General features: G+C 41.6%; 2 protein-coding genes across 6 annotated transcripts in view; one reads left to right on the top strand and one right to left on the bottom strand.

Annotated features, from left to right (window-relative positions):
* Positions 1-7,558, top strand: part of RHBDF2 (rhomboid 5 homolog 2) — a 42,852-nt gene extending 35,294 nt beyond the window's left edge. For all 5 annotated transcript variants that reach the window (XM_023502515.2, XM_012548475.3, XM_023502516.2 and 2 more), the window contains exons 11-19: positions 38-112; positions 595-756; positions 1,420-1,529; positions 1,774-1,837; positions 1,934-2,028; positions 2,361-2,436; positions 2,740-2,840; positions 5,351-5,504; positions 6,039-7,558. In XM_023502515.2, the coding sequence (XP_023358283.1) occupies positions 38-112; positions 595-756; positions 1,420-1,529; positions 1,774-1,837; positions 1,934-2,028; positions 2,361-2,436; positions 2,740-2,840; positions 5,351-5,504; positions 6,039-6,461 (1,260 nt within the window). In that variant the 3' untranslated portion in view covers positions 6,462-7,558. The remainder of the gene's footprint in view (positions 1-37; positions 113-594; positions 757-1,419; positions 1,530-1,773; positions 1,838-1,933; positions 2,029-2,360; positions 2,437-2,739; positions 2,841-5,350; positions 5,505-6,038) is intronic.
* Positions 7,559-8,815: 1,257 nt separating this feature from the next.
* On the bottom strand, positions 8,816-10,487 carry AANAT (aralkylamine N-acetyltransferase). Its single transcript, XM_012548484.2, has 3 exons — positions 10,209-10,487; positions 9,587-9,741; positions 8,816-9,121 (listed from the first exon to the last, which is right to left on the bottom strand). Exons 1-3 carry the CDS (start codon positions 10,483-10,485, stop codon positions 8,816-8,818), a joined length of 738 nt encoding a protein of 245 aa, XP_012403938.2. The 5' UTR covers positions 10,486-10,487.
* Positions 10,488-18,559: the final 8,072 nt, after the last annotated feature.

Raw genomic sequence — 18,559 nt, 5'->3', positions numbered from 1 at the left:
GCAGGGTGATAGTTTTTCTCTTATCTTCTTCTTGCAGGTGCTAAGGAATAAAGGCGTGTATGAGAGTGTAAAGTACATCCAACAAGAGAACTTCTGGATTGGTCCAAGCTCGGTATGAAATTCAGAACCCACCAGTCAAGATTATTGGAAGGTTCACATTCAAGGGACCACTTTTCAAGTGGTTGTATATTGGTCACTTGAGAGACAAAGCTGTCTTTTGCCCTGTCTCTTACATAACTATAGCATTTATATAGAATTTTTTAAGTTTGCAATTTGCTTTACAAAGATCATATCATCTAATCTTTATAATTGCCCTGGGAGATAGGTGCTTATTATCCCCATTTTACAACTGAGGATACTGAGCCTGAAAGAAGTAAAGTGACTTGCCCATGATCACACAGCTAACAAGTGTCTGAAGCAGAATTCAAACTCAGATCTCTCTGGCTTTCGAGTATTGATGTCAGAGACCCAGTTCCCTTTCTTCCAGAAACAGACTTTTATCATCCTAGACTCCTTAAGGCTAAAGATGTAGGCAGGAGTACCATTCTCCTTCCTCTGGACTTAGTTCTCTTTTCCCCATGTTTTGATCCCCAGATTGATTTGATCCACTTGGGGGCCAAGTTCTCCCCATGCATCCGGAAGGATCAGCAAGTTGAGCGGTTGATCCAGCGGGAAAGAGATCAGGAACGGAACTCAGGCTGCTGTGTCCAGAATGACAACTCGGGCTGCATCCAGACTCAGCGGGCAGACTGCTCAGTATGAGAGTGGAAAGGGAGTGTGGTGGGGAGGGAGCGCCCTTCTGGGCCAAGGCTGATGGGAGGGAGCGCCCTTCTGGGCCAAGGCTGATGGGAGGGAGCTGATAGTATTACTTGGAAAGCAAAGGCTATTGGGGCATCCTCAGTGGCCTGCTTCTCCTGAGTGGATGTCAGGTAGAATCATTGCTTTCCAGCTGGATGGAACTGAGAGGCCATCTCATCCTACCTTCCTCATTTTTTAGGTGAAATAAGGCATAGGGAAATTAAGGCCCTTCCCAAGAGTTCCTGAAGTAGTAAATGTCAGAGGCAAGATTTGAATTCCTCCCATTAGCAAAATGCACTGCCTTTAGTTTGTCAATGTTTTTCTGTCTACTTGCTTTTCTTATTTTTCTCCTTCCTTATTAGACATTCCCCCAAGCAGAGACCACTTCTCTTTCCTCTTTCTTACCTCATCATACTCATCACAGAGCTTTCTCTGCATTCAGGGTTCTTTCATTCATCAGTTTTGATTAAGTTCTCTTAGATTCCCAAAAACTTGAAGTTGAACCCTAACCCTAACCCTTTTGTACTTGGATATCAAGACATTTTATGGACATAAACCTTTGGAAGAGGGAAAGATGGAACCCTTTTTCTTAGGCATGACTGCCCCCCTCTTACTTTGTAGGAGACTTTGGCTACTTTCACTAAATGGCAAGACGACACCGGTCCCCCCATGGACAAGTCTAACCCAAGCTTGAGGCGGACATCAGGGGCTGTTTGCCACCAGGACCCCAGGTACATATTGGACCAACCCTCAGAACTAAGGCTCTACAGTGGTTTCCTAAATATAGGAACAGAGATGGGACCCTCAGTGTTCTTTCTTTGTACCTGCCATTAGATTCAACAAACTTTTATTAAGTGCTTACTGTGGGGAGGAAGAGGGGACAACTGTTCCAAGTCCCAAAGCCACAGAGATAAATGGGACACAGGATAGTGCTCTGGTCATTCTACTCTGGGGTCTTTTCTCCCTTCTCTATAGGACATGTGAGGAGCCAGCCTCCAGTGGAGCTCATATTTGGCCAGATGATATCACCAAGTGGCCAGTGAGTAACTTCTTGGGATTCAGTGAGGAGTTTTTTAGAGAGAAAAAGAGAGAGAGTGCTCATGTATACCAATAACCTCACCCGTGTCCTTTTTAGATCTGCACAGACCAGGCCAAGAATAATCACACTGGTTTCCTTCACATGGACTGCCAGATCAAGGGTCGCCCATGTTGCATTGGTACAAAGGGCAGGTAAGCCCTGTGACCGTTCTCTCCCCACATCTTGGTCCATACTTTTAGGGGATCTCATCCCAGGCCTATCTCCTTCTGGTTCCTCTAAGATAACCATTTTTCTTCCAGGATTTTTGAAGCTCTTCTACTCCCATCCCTTAAAATTGCTTTCTTTCCCTTTTGCCCCTCCTTTTCTTGGTACTTTTCCAAGTCCTAGAGGATGGACCTTCCCTAGTCAGGGGTGCCAGAGCTCTTGATTGCTAATTAGAGGCTTGGGGAGTAGGGGGATGGGTATGAGGTGGAGAAGAAAGGTGTAAAATACTAGGGTCTTAATTCCTTCTAATTTCATCCAGCTGTGAGATCACAACCCGGGAATACTGTGAGTTCATGCATGGCTATTTCCATGAAGAAGCAACACTCTGTTCTCAGGTGAGCTGAGGCCCTAGTGAGAACTAAGTAGATCTGAGCCCTCAGAAAGGGGACTAGCCTATTTTGACCAGGGAATGAAGGACTGACATCCATGGCCCCCTAGTAGCCAAAACCCTAGTCATTTCCTAGCATGGCCCAATGAGAACTCTCCTGTCCGCTTTCGTCTCCCGCCCTGTCACTCATTTAAGGTCTCCCCAAGGGAGCAGATACAACCAATGGCCTCACTGAACCACAATACCCTCTAAGACCAGCCACTTTTCATTTCCTCTTCCTATCACTTTCTGCCCAATTCTTCTTTCTCAGGTACACTGCTTGGACAAAGTATGTGGGCTTCTGCCATTCCTGAACCCTGAAGTCCCTGATCAGTTCTACAGACTGTGGTTGTCTCTGTTCCTCCACGCTGGGTAAGAGTCTCCCCGACTCTACATTTGTCCCTGATCCCAAAACAGTGAGCTCGTCTTTGAGGGTTTCTTCTATGGGATAAGTAATTTTGTTAGGCAAAAGGGACCCGTTGAAGGGATTTGAGAATAAAACCAACATGTTTTATGTAAGTGAAATGTCTGAGAGTGATAGGAAAGATCGATTGGAGGTTCAGGGAAAGAGTGGAGGTGGGAAAGACCAGTTAGAAGGCTGTATTTATCTTTTGTTGCAAGGCTGGTAGCAGTGGAATTAGAAGTCAGAGGGCATAGCTGGGAGAGGTATTTCAATAATAGAATTGGCATGAGTTGGTTGTTGTGATTGGGTATGAGAGTTGAGGGAGATGCAAGAGTCATAGTTAATATTAAGCTAGCAAACATGTATGACCAGTTGCCATTGACAAAATTAAGAAGTGAAAAGGAGCAGCAGATTTTGGGGGGAAAGTTGAGCTTGAGATGGGAATGGAACATCAACAAGAGATGTCCTTTCGATAGTTGGAGATTCAGGATTAGAAGCTGCGAGAGAGATCAGGGCTAGAAGTAGAAATTAATAATTACTGAATTACCTGCTTAGAAGTAATAGTTGCAATCAATGAATCAAAAGAGATTGTCCAAAAAAAGGAAAGAGAGAATAGCAAGGAAACCAAAGAGGGCCAGGGGGAGAATCTGAAATCAGACTTCTCACACTAAGGGATTGGGAAGGTGATGAGAATTCTCTGGAGGAAATTGAGGAAAAACAGATGAACCAAAAAAATGTAGTGTCTCTGAAATCAAAGGAGGAATGGGATTTAGGAGGAATGAATGATTGATAATGCCAAATGGTGCAGAGAGTTCAAAAAAGGATAAAGACTGAAAAAAAGCTGTTGGATTTGGCTAAGAGGATGTTATTATTATTATTTTTTTTTTAGATGAGTATGTTATTGATGACTTGTGAAAGAGTACTTCATATACAGTGGTAGGGAAGAAAACCAGGATTGTAAGGGGTTGAGAAGTCATGAATAAGTAGAGGCATTAGGTATCGACATTTTAAATTTTATATTTATTCTGAACTTGATACCCCCCCAAAAAAGGATATTTCCATATACAAGATAGAGCAGAAAAAGGATTATATATGAAACTGAGTTTTACATGCCACTTGTTTTTTAAAAAATAATAAATCTAACCTTTTACATTCAAAGCTATTCTGCTTGTCTGTGTTTCCTTCTGTACTTTTTTCTTTTCTCTGGACATTTTAAAAAATGCATCAATAATTTTCTTTTCTGAGCAACTCACTCACTTCTGTCTTCCTCTACATCTCCTATGTTAGGAAAAAAAACAAAACATAATCCTTGTAACAAGGAATCTTAGTCAAGCAAAACCAATCCACATATGTCATATCTAAAAATATGTCTCCTGTACATTTGAGTCTATCACTCCTTTGTCAGGAGGTGGGAAGCACACTTTCATCATCATTCCTCTTGGATCACGGAGACTTATTACATTAATTAGAGTTCTTAAATATGAGCAATTTTTTCAAAAAGTTTAACATTGGAACAGAGATAAGAAAAATGTAGCAATAGATAACTGTAAAAAAAAATCAAGATAAAGATTTATTTATTTTTTTAAGATACATAAAAGAGAGAGCAATTGTTATGGTTAAGATCAGATTCTGGAGGAAGTGGGAATAAAGGAAATCAAAGACAAAGAGAAGGGAATTAGCCTTAGCAAATAAGAGGAAATTTCATTTCTTCTGAGACAGAAGCAGGGTGGAGGAGGAGATCTGAGGTAACAATAGTGTCCTTTAATGCAACTTCCAAAGGCCTAAAACTTAGTGTGAGGAGGAAGTGGGGAATATGGTTAAAGACTTAAACCAAAAAGATTTGAACTGTAGCTTTGGAGGATCGTAGAGGAAATTGCTGCATAGCAGGGCACCCTCTAGATGTAGTAGGTAGAATCAGCTTGGTCTTATGACTCGCTGGCAATATTCATCCCCCCAGTAGTAAAACGGAAGATGATGGGAATTATCCAGGCTTGAGTAAGTGGTATTCATACCAAGCATTTATTAAGTACTCCTGCGAGCACGTTACTGAGATAGGGTCTGGCCTTTGCCTCCAGGGAATCTATAGTCTACTTTTGGGGGGACAACAGCATGCCCACAGATAAATAAATGCAAAGTGATTTGGGGACAAGAGCAAAAATACAACTGAGGATATCAGGAAAGGCTCTGCATGAGAGAAGGGCATCAAGAGAATTCAAGAGGGCCTAGTTTGTTTTTGAAGCATTTGGAGTTATGAGACTTATCTGGGGGTCTCATAGCTAGTAAGTGTCTGGGGCTGGATTTGAATTCAGGTCCTCCCGACTCCAGGGGAGTACTCTTTCCACTCCATTTTTTAGCCTTTCAGACTTCTAAATAGAATGTGGAATGCTGACCTCTGGGAGCAGAGGCCTGCTTGGGATCTCAAGCTATAGGGTTTTTGAGGCCCCCTATGATGAAAAAAGACCCTCTTTTCCTGTCTTAGGTTGGGGCACTGCCTCGTGTCTGTGCTCTTCCAAATGACCATCCTGCGAGACCTGGAAAAATTGGCAGGCTGGCTCCGAATTGCCATCATCTTTATCCTCAGTGGGATCACAGGCAATTTAGCCAGCGCCATTTTCCTTCCATATAGAGCAGAGGTAGGAGACCTATCGTCCACTACAAATTCTATGATCTTGTCTTTGAAAACAAACGGAGATTCTTTGGGGGGAAGATTGGGTCCCGAGGGAGTTGGCCATCGGACTAGGTCTGTGGTCGAAGGGCTGTCACTATCTCAAGATGGGGAATTCTAAGTTCTTCCACTTCAGGGGGGAGGCAGTTTCCAAGGAGACGGGTTTGGGGTCAGGGAGTGCATCCTATTGTCCCGACCAGCCATAGTTACTCAGAAGGACCTTGCTTCTCCCTAGAAGGCTTTGCTCTCTGCCTCCATAGATCCTGTAGGTACCAGATTGACCCCATTGTTCCTCCCTTCCTCGTTCTCCCTTGGCAGGGCTTAGCAGGCTAATCTGGAGATTTAGCTGCCTGGCCTTCTAATCCTGGTGGATGAGGGAGGCAGCAGCAGGTTCTTTGCTCTCCTCCTCGGTTTGCTCCCCGCCTAGGAATGACCCCAGGCTTTAGCCCCACGGGTGCCTTTGACAGGGCTGAGTGATACTACCTCCCTCTCCTCTCCTCAGGTGGGCCCTGCAGGCTCCCAGTTTGGCATCCTGGCCTGCCTCTTTGTGGAGCTCATCCAGAGTTGGCAGCTCCTGGAAAAGCCCTGGAAGGCGTTCCTGAACCTGTCAGGCATTGTGTTCTTCCTCTTCATCTGTGGGCTCCTGCCTTGGATCGACAACATCGCCCACATTTTCGGGTTCCTTAGTGGCCTGCTCCTCTCCTTTGCTTTCCTGCCCTACATCACCTTTGGCACGGGAGACAAGTACCGCAAACGAGCCATGATCCTGGTGTCCCTGGTGATCTTTGCAGGTCTTTTTGCCTCCCTTGTCATCTGGCTATATGTCTACCCCATCAACTGGCCCTGGATCGAATACCTCACCTGCTTCCCCTTCACCAGCCGATTCTGTGAGAAATATGAGCTAGACCAGGTGCTACACGGATGAGCTTTCTTCATCCTGGACTCCAGGCCTGCTAAAGGATGGGAAGTGTCCCCTTTTGGGTATCTGGTGCCACCAACGTTTGGGCCATCCGAGAGGAGAAGATGGAGAGTTCCGTGGAGTTTCCCTTTTCCTCTGTTGGGAGGTTCTGTGAAAGTGGGTGATTAAATACTCCTGGAGTCAGAGGGCACTCATGGGCAGTTCCTACAAGAAAGTGGGAGCTGCAGCCGCTTGGCATGGAGAAGTCGGGCAAGAGGCATTTTGGGAGGTGGAGACCCCACTTTATCTTATATCTTCATGTTCTTGACTGAGGCCTTAGGGGAGGCCCAGGCAACCTGTTCCTAGGGAGCTCAGGTCACAAAGGTTCACGTCCTTTTGCCTTCCCTACACTGCTGTTAGGAGGCCAGAAAATCTTTCCCCCCCATCTCACACCCAAGGAACTGCTTTTTTAAAAGACCATCCAAGATTTTTGTGGATGGTTTTCTTTTCCACCTTAGCCTTAGACTGTCCTGGTGCCTTCTGTCCCTTTAATCCATTCCCAGCCTGAAGAGGCCTTTTCAGTGCAAGGTCTCTCCTGCCAAAGCTGCCTTAAACCATGAAGATGTCTGAAGGGTCAGATTCCGTTCCTTAACCTCCCCATCCTCAAACTTTTCAATGGTAGTTGGGGTTGTCATGCTTTCCCCATCTTCCCTGTCTTAAAGAAAGTAGGAAGTTTGTTGGATACCCTTAAGAGAGAGAAAAGGGGAAGGACAGAGACAGGAGGAAAAGATTAAGAAGGAAAAATACTGCTTAGGGGGGAATGGTTGGATCTGGGAGTTGGAGGCTGCCTCTGATTCTGTCCTTCACCTCTTCTTTCCCTTTTTCCCCCCTTCAACTGACTGAGATTCTTCAGCAACACTCCCCAGCCCCAATAGCTTTCTACCTCACAATATACCTGGCGATGAGGATGGAATCTGGCTAGCTTTGGGGAGCTGATTCAGGTTTGGAGAGTTCCTTTTTTTTTTTTTACTGGTTCGTTTTGGAATTACTATTTTTAAAACTTAGCCAGTTCAGTGATAACTGTTATGGACAGTATCACTAAATTAAATATTCTTTATAGAAAACAAAGTGTAAGTTTCATCTTTGGGAAGAGTTAACCCCCGAAACTTGAAGCAAAGCAAAGGCTGAGGCTTAACAGCATGAAAATGAAACCATGGTGGGGAGTGATGGGGCTTCTTCACTGCTTTACTTTACAGCACAGTGGATGTGGATGGGGGTAGAGAGCCATTGCTTTAGCCATTTGTCAGGAAGTGAAATTGAGAGGTTGAAGAATTTGGAATTGAGATCGTTCTTGGGGTTATTGTTAGAAAGAGGACCTGGAAAGTTTTGTTTGGGGAAAATTGTAGAGTTCAAGTGAGGAATCTTCTTTTGACTTGTAAGAGAGAAAGTTATGAGAAAATAAGACCTTTTAAATCCGTCCTTCCAGGTCTGTTCCAGGAAAGAGAATTGTTCTTTTCCCATGCCCTTATTCCCACAGATGCAGGAGAATTTAGAAGTGGCCCTGGCCCATAAGAAAGTTATCCCTTCCTGACCAGAAAGCTGCCTTTGAGCTGGGCCAACATCTCCTTCCATTTCCAGGAGTTGGAGATGTAAAGGGGCCAACTGTCTATCCCTCCGGCAATTGGAGTATGAGGCTGTGACTTGCCCAGGGTGTCACACAGCTAGGAAGTGTTAAGTGTCTGAGACCAGATTTGAGTTCAGGTCCACCCGACTTCAGGGCTGGGGCTATCTCCACTGTACCATCCAGCTGCCCCAAGAAAAACATTCTTAATAGAGCTATTGTCTCTACTGTCAGAGGGGAAAGGAGGGAATCCTCAAGGGTAGAGGATTGCGCCTTGGGTTGAAGAAGAAACACCCACACAGAATACTCTCATTTTCTAAATGAAAATTCTATTTGAATATAGAGTTTCAAATATTGAAGAGGACTTCCCATCTATCTCTTCTATGTTACTATTCCCATTGGCCTCTCATTTGAACCTGGGCTGGGTTGTCTTGGGGGAAGAGAGGGTCCCATCTCTGTTAAATCTAAGCCCTACCTAGACAACTGAGAATTCTTTTAGTGTCTCTTTTAACACTTCAGCTAAATTGGGATAGGACTTGAAGAGGAAGGGACAGAGGGAGGAAGGGAAGAATAGAAATTGGGACCTGTGTGGCTGAGCTTTGCTGTTATTAAAATCCTAGCCATGGTCATGGCAGCAGTGACCCATCAGATTACTTCCTCTCAGTCACCAAAGGGTTTTGTATATACCCCTACCAGGATTCAGAAAGATTCTGGGCTTCAGAAGGAAGGGGGAAGGTATTGGAGGGAAGGGAGAAAAAACTTAGCAACCACTGTTCCTTCGAAAGAAGGTGCGACCTTGCACTGGGCACTGGAGTTCAGTGAAGGATAGGGTACCTACACTGACCGCACACGGACCGACTGTCTGAAAGCCACACTTCTGATAGAAGGGCACCAGGAAGTCCTCACACATAAGCACAACGCGACGAACGGATGACTGGTAGCACAGGTATTGCAGGTAGCGCCACAACAAGATGGAGCCTTTCCCTTGCTGGCGGAAAGTACGGTGTACTGCAAGCACATGAATGTGGGCCGTATGGCCCCCAGGCCGGTGTAATGTCAAGGACTCCTGGAGGCCGAGAAGGAAGAAATTAAATCTGTTTCACTTCTCCCCCTCCCCAAATCCCAAGAATTATCTACTCTAGCCAGGACTTTTGGGTTGGGAGAAAGATAAGGTGTCCCAAAAAACTAGCGGACCACTTGGAGTAGTTGGGATACTCTCTTAAGAAAGTTCCTGGAGAATCCTAATGTACTCCGAAGTATTGGAAGAAAAGGAAATGATTCTAGTTTCCTTATTTTAGCCTTGGAAATTGGAAGGTGAGGGAAAGGTTTGCTCCTCTGTTCATTGCTGAGAGAGGATATATATAAAAAACAATTTCTTTCCTTATTCTGGTTAAATGATCTGTTTGATATAGGGCACCATGACTTAAAAAGATTCCAGGCTCAAGTTGGCTAAGCAGCAGCCCCTCCTAGGGGATTGGGCCTTTCTACATCTCCCATCCTATTACCCCACACCACTCCCCCAACGCCTCACCTGAGTCAGTCTGTCCTGGTCCCAGAGGGAGCCAATGATGAAGGCTACAAGCGAACCTTCTTCAAACCAGCCCAGGGACATCTCTGGGCACAGGGTCAGGAAGTGCCGGATCTCATCTATGTATAGGGGACAGTTGCCAGAGACAGAGATGAAGGCTAAGGATAGAAAGAAACAGGACAGATCCATGGGTTAGTCGCTGCTGTATATGGACAGCTAAGGGTGAATTTGTCAGGGCAAGGGAGGAAGGAAGGGGCAATGTATTCCATTCTCTCCCTTTTTTCAGTAATGTTTCAGTGTAGAGTGATTGAAAAATAAAGGCCAGAGCTTAAAAATGAATACATTTAACCTCTGGCCCACGGCATTAGAAGACCTCAGTCCTTATCCCAGCTCTTCCCTGCACTTGCCACGGGATGGTGGGCCTTGGTTTCCCTCTCATAAAGGAAGGGATTGGACAATTGCTACCATTTTTTCTCATTTTTCTCTTCCTAGCGTCTGCCCCTAGGACAAGAGCAATCTGAGATGTCTCATCTCCACCACTTTCCCCAGGTATTGATTCAGGCTTCATTTGATGCACAAAGTAAATGAAAAAGAATTGACCCACACGGCAGGGTCAGTAACTTACCTTCTCGCTCAATCTCAAACACCCCGATGGCATCTTCTGGTGAAAGACATCGGAATTCACTGGCTGGGAGCGTGTGTCGGCGTTGGCAGTTTGGGGATTCTGCAAGTCGCCAGGCTGGGCTCAAGATTCTGGGCTTCTGACAGGGCAGGGCTTTCAGCAAAGGCATCTTATTTACCCCCGCGGGCCCTACCACACCTGTCTCCTTCATCCTTAAGTAACTGGTCCTCTGGTTACTTTCCAGAACACCTTTTATAAGAGAACAAAGGAGGTTCCTCATCTTTTTGACCAATCATTGGGTACCTATTCTAAAGCCCACAAAGCGGTTCTCAGTTTGATGGAGTAGTAGAATCCAGGGGTGGAACTATGGTTCCAGAGAGGTACTGAGGGGGAGTCCCCAGATGTCTGCCCAGAGCACGCTATTTTCAGGCACTCTTTGAACCATTATGGTATTCACATGAAGAAGCATTTATTAAGTGCTTACTATGTACCAGTAATTCCAAGAAAGGCAAACAGTTCCTGACTTAAGGGAATTCACAATGTAAAAGTGACAAAATCCAAATAACTCATGTCCAGATTAGATATATACTATTTTGAGGATGGACTCCAGAAAACTAGGAGTGGTCAGATGGGGAAAAAAACTTGGGAGAAAGGTCTTAGGGATTCTCAGAGGCACTTACCTGATATTCAGAATGCAGGAACCTTTGTTCAGGACCAACAAATGAGTGGAGGCAACTTTGTTCAGGGAGCTTCATCCCTAGGCTCTCAGAGAAAAGCCACTTAAGTCTGGCTGAGCTCCTCAAAGCAGCTTTCCCAAGTCCCAGGGGAGTATTCTCTACTGGTAAGTCTGGCAGAGCTTCAGACCTTGCCTCTTGAGAAGTACAAGTCTGGGAGGGAGGGTTTGGGGATGGAGAGAGGCCTGAAGATCAAGAAGCATGGAACAGAATTGTATTTTCAAGATTATGTCAGAATTGGATACAAGGCTGCTTGGACGCTTATCCCATAACCATTGGGCTTAGTGATACCGTCTGCATTTCCCCCTCCTCCAAACTGAGAGGCAGTGGCAATAGTTTGCTGTGGCCTGGAAACTAGTAGTCTGATACTGGGGAGGGAGAGCCTAACTTACCTATCGGGAAGTATCCCGCTTGAGGTTCTGAACCTTGGGTCTATATATTTCAGTGTAATTGGTCTCCTTTGTAATCCTATTTATTTTATGTTATGCCTTTAAAATATTCAGAAAAGGGTGGGCCTAAAGCACTAAATAAATACATAGGTAAATAGATGGATGGATGGATGAATAGATAGATGAAAGTTACAAATCCTTGCACCAGGCAAAAGCAGTTTTTTTGATTTCTTCATGCTTTTAGCCTTCCTCAAATCTCAAATCTCAGGAAAGAATCCTCAGAACAGGCAGCCATGAGCACAGCTTATCAGGGTCTTAAAGGCCAGAAAGACTGAAACTTGTCAGGCAGCTTAGAATGATTGGAAAGGAGCCTGCTACAAACCTAAAAGAGACTTTTTTCTCCTGAAAGTAATGAAGAGAATCCCAACTACAAATCTAATCAGCCTTTCTTTCCCCCTCCCAGTAATGAGGAAATACAGAATATCAGTGAAACAAGTGGTGGTCAGGGACAAGATATTAAGTTTTTTTTGTTTGTTTTTCTGCTGAGGCAATCGGGGTTAAGTGACTTGCCCAGGGTTACACATCTAGGATGTGTTAAGTGTCTGAGGTAAGATTTGAACTCAGGTCCTCCTGACTGCAGGACTAGTGCTCTATCCACTGCACCACCTAGCTGCCCCTATTTAGAAATTTAATCTTCATTACCCTTTCTACCTTCATCACACTAGTTTTGCCAATCAGGTTTTACTTCCCGTGTCGGCCCTGTTGAAAGATAAAACATTTTTATTTGATTATTTCCTCAGAGCCTAATGGGATGACTTTGATTTAATTGTTAGACTGGTCAGAAGGCCTGAGTTCTAGTTCTGACAAGTCATTAAGATTTAGTTTTCTAATCTGTAAAATTAGGCAGTTGGACTCCATAAATAAGATGTATTTGAAGAACAATAGACTGACTTGGAATAATAGTGTTGTGAGTGAACATCTGGTAAAACCCATTCTTATATGAACTAGGCAAAGGAGGGTTGAATACCCAAATATTTACAGATACACATATACACAAACCAAAGAGAAATTCATTAAAGACCACAAGGATAGAGTTGGGAATGGTGCCAAGAAAATTAAAATGAAGAATATCTGGAAGGGAATGTTTGTAAGCAAAACAAACATCTTAGTCCTTAAGGAAAGATTAAAAGAAGAAAAAGAACAGGATAAGGAAGTAGGGAAGAAAAAATTTAAGGGAAAAAAAGATGATATGAAAATTTAAAAGGTTCACATCAATTGTTGATTGGTTCAACAAATTGTGATATTTGAATGTAGTGAAAAACTTTTGCCTTAAGACATGATGAAAGATAAAATTTCAGACTTCTAGAAAAAATTAATATGAATGAAATGACCAAAATGAGAATAATTTCTACAATGATAGTATCATAAATGAAAACAGCTTTGAAAGGTTTAAAAATTCTCATTAAATCTCTAATTAAGAGGTTCTTAGCCTTTTCTTGTGTCAGATCTATTTGGCAATCTGATGAAGCCTCTGTACACCTTCTCAGAATAATGCTTTAAATGTACAAAATGCATAAGATTACTAAGAAAACCAACTATATTGAAATCCAACTCAACATTAAAAAAAAAAAAATTCATGGACTCCAGATTAGAGCACATGTTCTCTAATGTCTTTCCCCCTGTCTAAAGTTCTGAGTCTATGAACATTAAAGAAAGGCAGGTAAAGAAAAATAATATTTAGAGGGAAAATTTGAATGAAGAGGGATATCGACTCTATAGTATATGTAATAGTGAGTTGGAGGTAGTTTCCCTGGAGAATGTAGAATAGCCATCTTTCTGCTGTCATTTCCTAAGATTTCTACTCAGAGGTGAAGAGAATTAGAAGATATTGGTGATCCATTATCTCTGAAGAGAAATACCTGAATCACACTACCAGTGATAATAAGGAAAACAAAAGAAATTTTAATTTACTTCTGAGGGACCCAGATTGAACATTTGTGTTATTTTCCCTGGTTAAATCCTACCTATTTGGAAGCTCGGTCTTCTTCACACACTTTCCCTGGATGATCTCATCAACTCCCAGGGGTTCAATTATTATCTCTATGCAGACGCCTCCTAGAGCTATCTTTCCAGACATATTTTCTCTCATTAGCTCCTGGTTCGTGTCACCAATTGCTTGTTGGTAATTTCAATTGTATATTTCAGACTAAATGTCGTTCAGTCATATTTGACTCTTTGTGACCCTATTTGGAGTTTTCTTGACAAAGATACTAGAATGGTTTGCCATTTCCTTCTCCAACTCATTTTACAGATGAGGAAACTGAGGCAAATGGGATGAAGTGATTTGCCCAAAGTCATACAGTTGGAAGTGTCTGAGACTAGATTTGAACTCGACAAAGGTAAATCTTGACTCCAGGCCTGAGACACTATCCACTCTGCCCCTTAGCTACCCTTAAATTTTATTTTTCAAAACATATGCATGGATAATTCTTCAACATTAACCCTTGCAGAACCTTGTTTTCCAGTTTCCCTCCCCACCTCTTCCCCCAGATGACAAGTAATTCAATATATGTTATACATGTTAAAATATATGTTAAATCACATATATGCATACATATTTTTACAGTTAAGTTGCTGCACAAGAAAAATCAAATCAAAAAGGAAAAAAATGAGAAAGAAAATAAAATCCAAGCAAACAACTAACAAAAAAATGAAAAATACTATGTTGTGTTCCACACTCTATTCCCATGGTTCTCTCTCTGGGTATGGATAGTTCTCTCAAAAACTGGAACTGTCCTGAATCATTTCATTGTTGAAAAAAGCAACATCCATCAGAATTGATCATCATATGGCCTTCTTGTTGCCGTGTATAATGACCTCGTTCTGTTCCTTTTACTTAGCATTTTCCCCTTTCTTTTGAAGGTACCAACATCCTTCCAAAGGCCCCATCCATAATCTCAGCATTATCCTTGATTCGTTCTTATGAGACATATTCAAGCCTTCCCGTTTCTACCTTCAGAATATCTCTTGAATCCCTACCATCTACTCTCAGAACTACCACCTTAGTGCAGGCCATTACCATTTCTTTCCTGGATTATTGCAATAACCTTCTTATACAGGTGGGTAGCTAGGGTGTAAAGTGAATAGAGCACCAGACCTGGAGTCATCTTCAAATTTGGCCTTAAACAATTACTAGCTCTGTGACTCTGGGCAAGTCACTTAACCATGTGCCTCAGTTTCCTCATTTGTAAAATAAGCTGGAGGAGAAAATGGCAAACGAGATGCTAGCTAGTACAACAGATAGAGCACCAAACCTGAAGTCAGGACAATTTGAGTTCAAATCTAGCTTTAGACACTTAATACTTACTAGCTTTGTGACCCTAGGAAACTCAGCCCCAATTGCTTCACCAAAAAAGAAAAAAAATTCTGTTTTAAATCACTTTTTTTTTCTTTTTTTCTTTTCTATTCACTTTTTCCCTTCTGTTTTTTTTTTTTTTTTTCTCTTTGGTTTTTCTCTTTTTTCTGATTTTTCTCTGAAATGTATTTAAAAATTAATGTGTATTAAAAAAAAAAATGGCAAACCACTCCAGTGTCTTTGCCAGGAAAACCCCAAGTGGGGTTATGAAGAGTCAGATACAATTGAAAAACAACTGAAGAATAATAATTCATTTGAAATAATACTTAATGAATAGTAGATAATAATAATAATAATACTTGATTGATTAACATGTACAGTTACTTGAAATTTTTGTCTTTTACAAATGAGGAGGGATCATGTAAGCTTTCTCTGAATTACCCTGTCTGGATAGTCTTCTTCCTTTGACCTTCTATAGTACTTGTTATGTTTACCATTTTTCATAAGCAGCTTATCTTATACAACAGTAGTTTCCAAGTTTTTTGATCATATTCTCAGTAAAAAAAATGTTTTACCACACACTCCTAACGTATATATTTGTTTGTTTTTAAATAATAAGCAATACTATTATACTAATATGGTAGGTATATACACAAAATATACCCAAAAGAGGAATTTAAAAGTATGAGATAAAGATGAAAATATTTTAAATTTATTTTATTAACTATACAAAAAAACTTTTTTCTAGAGGACAACATGAGGACAACATCAAATACTTTAGTATTTTCCAAAAAATAATCTGTTTATGTCCTGAAGCATATGAAAGATTAGTATATAAAAATTGTTTTTAGGAACTTTATTAATTTGATCAATGTAGCTAGCTAAGCAAGTCAATTTAGGTAAAGCTTTTTAAAGCGTTTACCTGTATATTATTTTAATTTACAATAATAAGTCACAAAATTCAGGGAAAGTAAAAACTTTTTAGCAAGAACCATCTTTTGCTGCATGCAGATATTTGTGGTACTTAAAAAAACAAATCATGAAAAATTTTCTAATTTTTTTTGGGTAAAACTTTTTATTTTTGAAACACATGCATAATTTTCAACATCCACACTTGCAAAACCTTGTGTTCCAAATTCATGAGAAATTGTCAACGTAAATCCATTCTGATTCTGCTTAGTGGATAACATCATATCTTAATTTCTCTTTACTGTTTGTATAGGTTAGGCTTGTTTCTGTATGGCTGTAAGGAATATCCAAAAACCCAGTTGTTGACTGGATTTGGCCAAGGGAGTAATGAATAACAAAATAGGAAAGGCAGATTGGGGCCACAATGTAAAGGATTTTAAATGACAACCAAAGAAGTTTATGTTTGATCTGAGAGGTAACAAGGAAACCACTGGAATTGCTTGAGTAGGGAGTGATATATGGTCAGACCTCACTTTAGGAATCATTTTGGTAATTGTTTGGGAGATAGATTGGAGTGGGGAGGGTTTGGAGGCAGGGAGATCATGGAAAAAGAAAGATTGGAGTGGGGAGGGTTTGGAGGCAGGGAGATCATGGAAAAAGAGAAGTGATTGCAATCTGAAGCAGTGGTGATCCTCTGAGTGGAGACAAGGGGATGGATGCAAGAGATATTGCAGAAATCGAATAGACAAGTTTTAGCAATTGCTTGGATTATGAAAGGTGAGTGAATAAGGAATCAGGAATAACAATGAGGATGCAAACCTGAGTGACTGGAAGAATAATGGTGCCATGGACAGAAACAGAATTTAGGAAGAAGGTGGGTGGGTTTGAGGGGAATGATAATATAATGAGATCTGTAATGCAAACTGTCAACCATCTTGATCAGGAAGTGTGTGGTAGATAGATTGGAGAGGGCAGGGATTGGAGGCAGGGAGATCATGGAAAAAGAGAAATGATTACAATCTGAAGCAGGGGTGATCCTCTGATTGGAGACAAGGAGATGGATGCAAGAGATATTGCAGAAATCGAATAGATAAGTCTTGGCAACTGCTTGACTTATGAAAGGTAAGGAATCAGGAATAATAATGAGGATGCAAACCTGAATGACTAGAAGAATAATGGTGCCATGGGCAGAAACAGAAAATTCGGGAAGAAGGTGGGTGGGTTTGAGGGGAATGATAATGTAATGAGATCTGTAGTGCAAACTGTCACCCATCCATCACTGTTCATCCTGGATATCTGACTCTGTTCCACCCCAAATTAAAAGAAGGGAAATAAGTCTCTTAATCACACACCACTGACTCAGAGTACAGATCTTGTCCTTGGAGGGGTACCTACTATTGCTACGAGATAATTTGAGGGACAGAAAATTAATATAGAGGAGGAATATGTATATTTCTCAATGGCACCGGTTCAGCTGCTGCTGAGGGAACCCAGATCAAGTCATAACTGCCCAGAGGGTACAATAATACCTGGTTAAGAAGGGGAAAGGTTAAGAGATTGTACTAATGGCAGGAGTGGGTAAAGTAGGAGAAAATTGGATTGCAATAGGTGAAAAATTGGTGTAGTTACATATTTTTAATATAAATCAATTACTCTTTCTTTATATGGTTTTACTTAATGGTTGATGTCATACCTTAATGTGGTTGTACGGGATACATAAATGTGGGGAGAAAGGGATGCAATGCCTCTTCCCACCTTCCAATTGGTTGATCACACTCTGCCTGAGATCATTCCACAAAACCCGGGAGTTTATAGCTCTCACTTTGGAGACATTTCTCTAGTTAAAGATTGGGTCTGAGACATTTTTGCATCCTCAGGGCCTAGCATAAATAGAACTTTGCACACACTGGCTCTATGAATGTTTTTAGACATCAATAGTGATGCTTAAAAAAAAAAGTGAGGCTTGATGGCTTGACATCTTAAGGATTCATTTTGAGACTTGTTTTTGTAGGTAGGTTGATCTTGTTGTGACAAAAACAAAAACAAAAAACAAAACAAACAAACAAAAAAAACTGAGTCATAGTCCTCCTCCCGAAGTCTTTATTTAAAGTTATACATTAGGAATTTATAGCATTTCTCTCCTTTCTTTAATGACTGGGAGGCAGAGAGCAGTCGCCATCTCCTGGAAATATAGAGAATTGCAAGCAATCTGGAACTGAAAAATTGGTTGCTTTTGTTTTTAAAAATTTTTATACTCAACTTAAATACCTCCTCCCAAAAGAACATTTGTGTATGTAAAAACAACACTAAGAGAATTGTATTTGAAACCATGAATTTCAACTTAATGCTGTTTACTTTTTTAAAGCATATGTTGCATCTTAGAACTGAATTTTCAATAGAGAAAGAGAAAGAAACAGAGGGAAAAGACAAAGTATGGGAGATGCAGGGACATAGGAACATCAATGGCCCCAGAGCATTCAGGGCTTTTCAGAAAGAAGGGCCCTCCTGGTCTAGGACCTGTGAGTTAGATTGTACCTAATAACAATCCCAAGAAAGCTAATGTGCAAATAACATGAGTAGCCAGCCACACTAATGGATTTCACCAAATACAGAAATATAAAACACTCAAATAGTCCATTAGATATATCTAATCTAATCTCCCCCCACCTCCCTCAACAAGATAAAGAAATTTTGCCACACTGCTAAACCAATAACCTAGTAATATTATGGAGGCTGGGCAAGGTGCAGACCTCCTGTCCCCTTATGAATAACTTTAGTCCTTCAGCTGGAGGGCAGTTCTTTTGTCAGCCCTTTTCTTCCTCCACCCTCTAGAACTCAAGATTATTTGTGAAGGAACTCCTAAAGTTTACAATATCAGTTCTCAGGATTGCTAATCTAAGATCTCTGCTCAGAAAAGAATACAGAAAAACAAAAGGCAGGCAGGAATAGAGATCCAGAAACTTTCTC

This window comes from Sarcophilus harrisii, chromosome 4 (assembly GCF_902635505.1).
Source record: "Sarcophilus harrisii chromosome 4, mSarHar1.11, whole genome shotgun sequence".
Taxonomy (NCBI): domain Eukaryota; kingdom Metazoa; phylum Chordata; class Mammalia; order Dasyuromorphia; family Dasyuridae; genus Sarcophilus; species Sarcophilus harrisii.
Note: the sequence above shows the minus strand (reverse complement) of the source record. Positions and strands in the feature narration are given on the sequence as shown.

Excerpts from the sequence above, each read along its gene's own strand:
- AANAT (XM_012548484.2), bottom strand. The coding sequence starts at position 10,485 with ATGAGGAACCTCCTTTGTTCTCTTATAAAAGGTGTTCTGGAAAGTAAC. Across the intron at positions 9,742-10,208 it reads GTTTGAGATTGAGCGAGAAG|CCTTCATCTCTGTCTCTGGC; the intron begins GTAAGTTACTGA and ends TTCTATCCTTAG. Across the intron at positions 9,122-9,586 it reads ACCAGGACAGACTGACTCAG|GAGTCCTTGACATTACACCG; the intron begins GTGAGGCGTTGG and ends CTCGGCCTCCAG.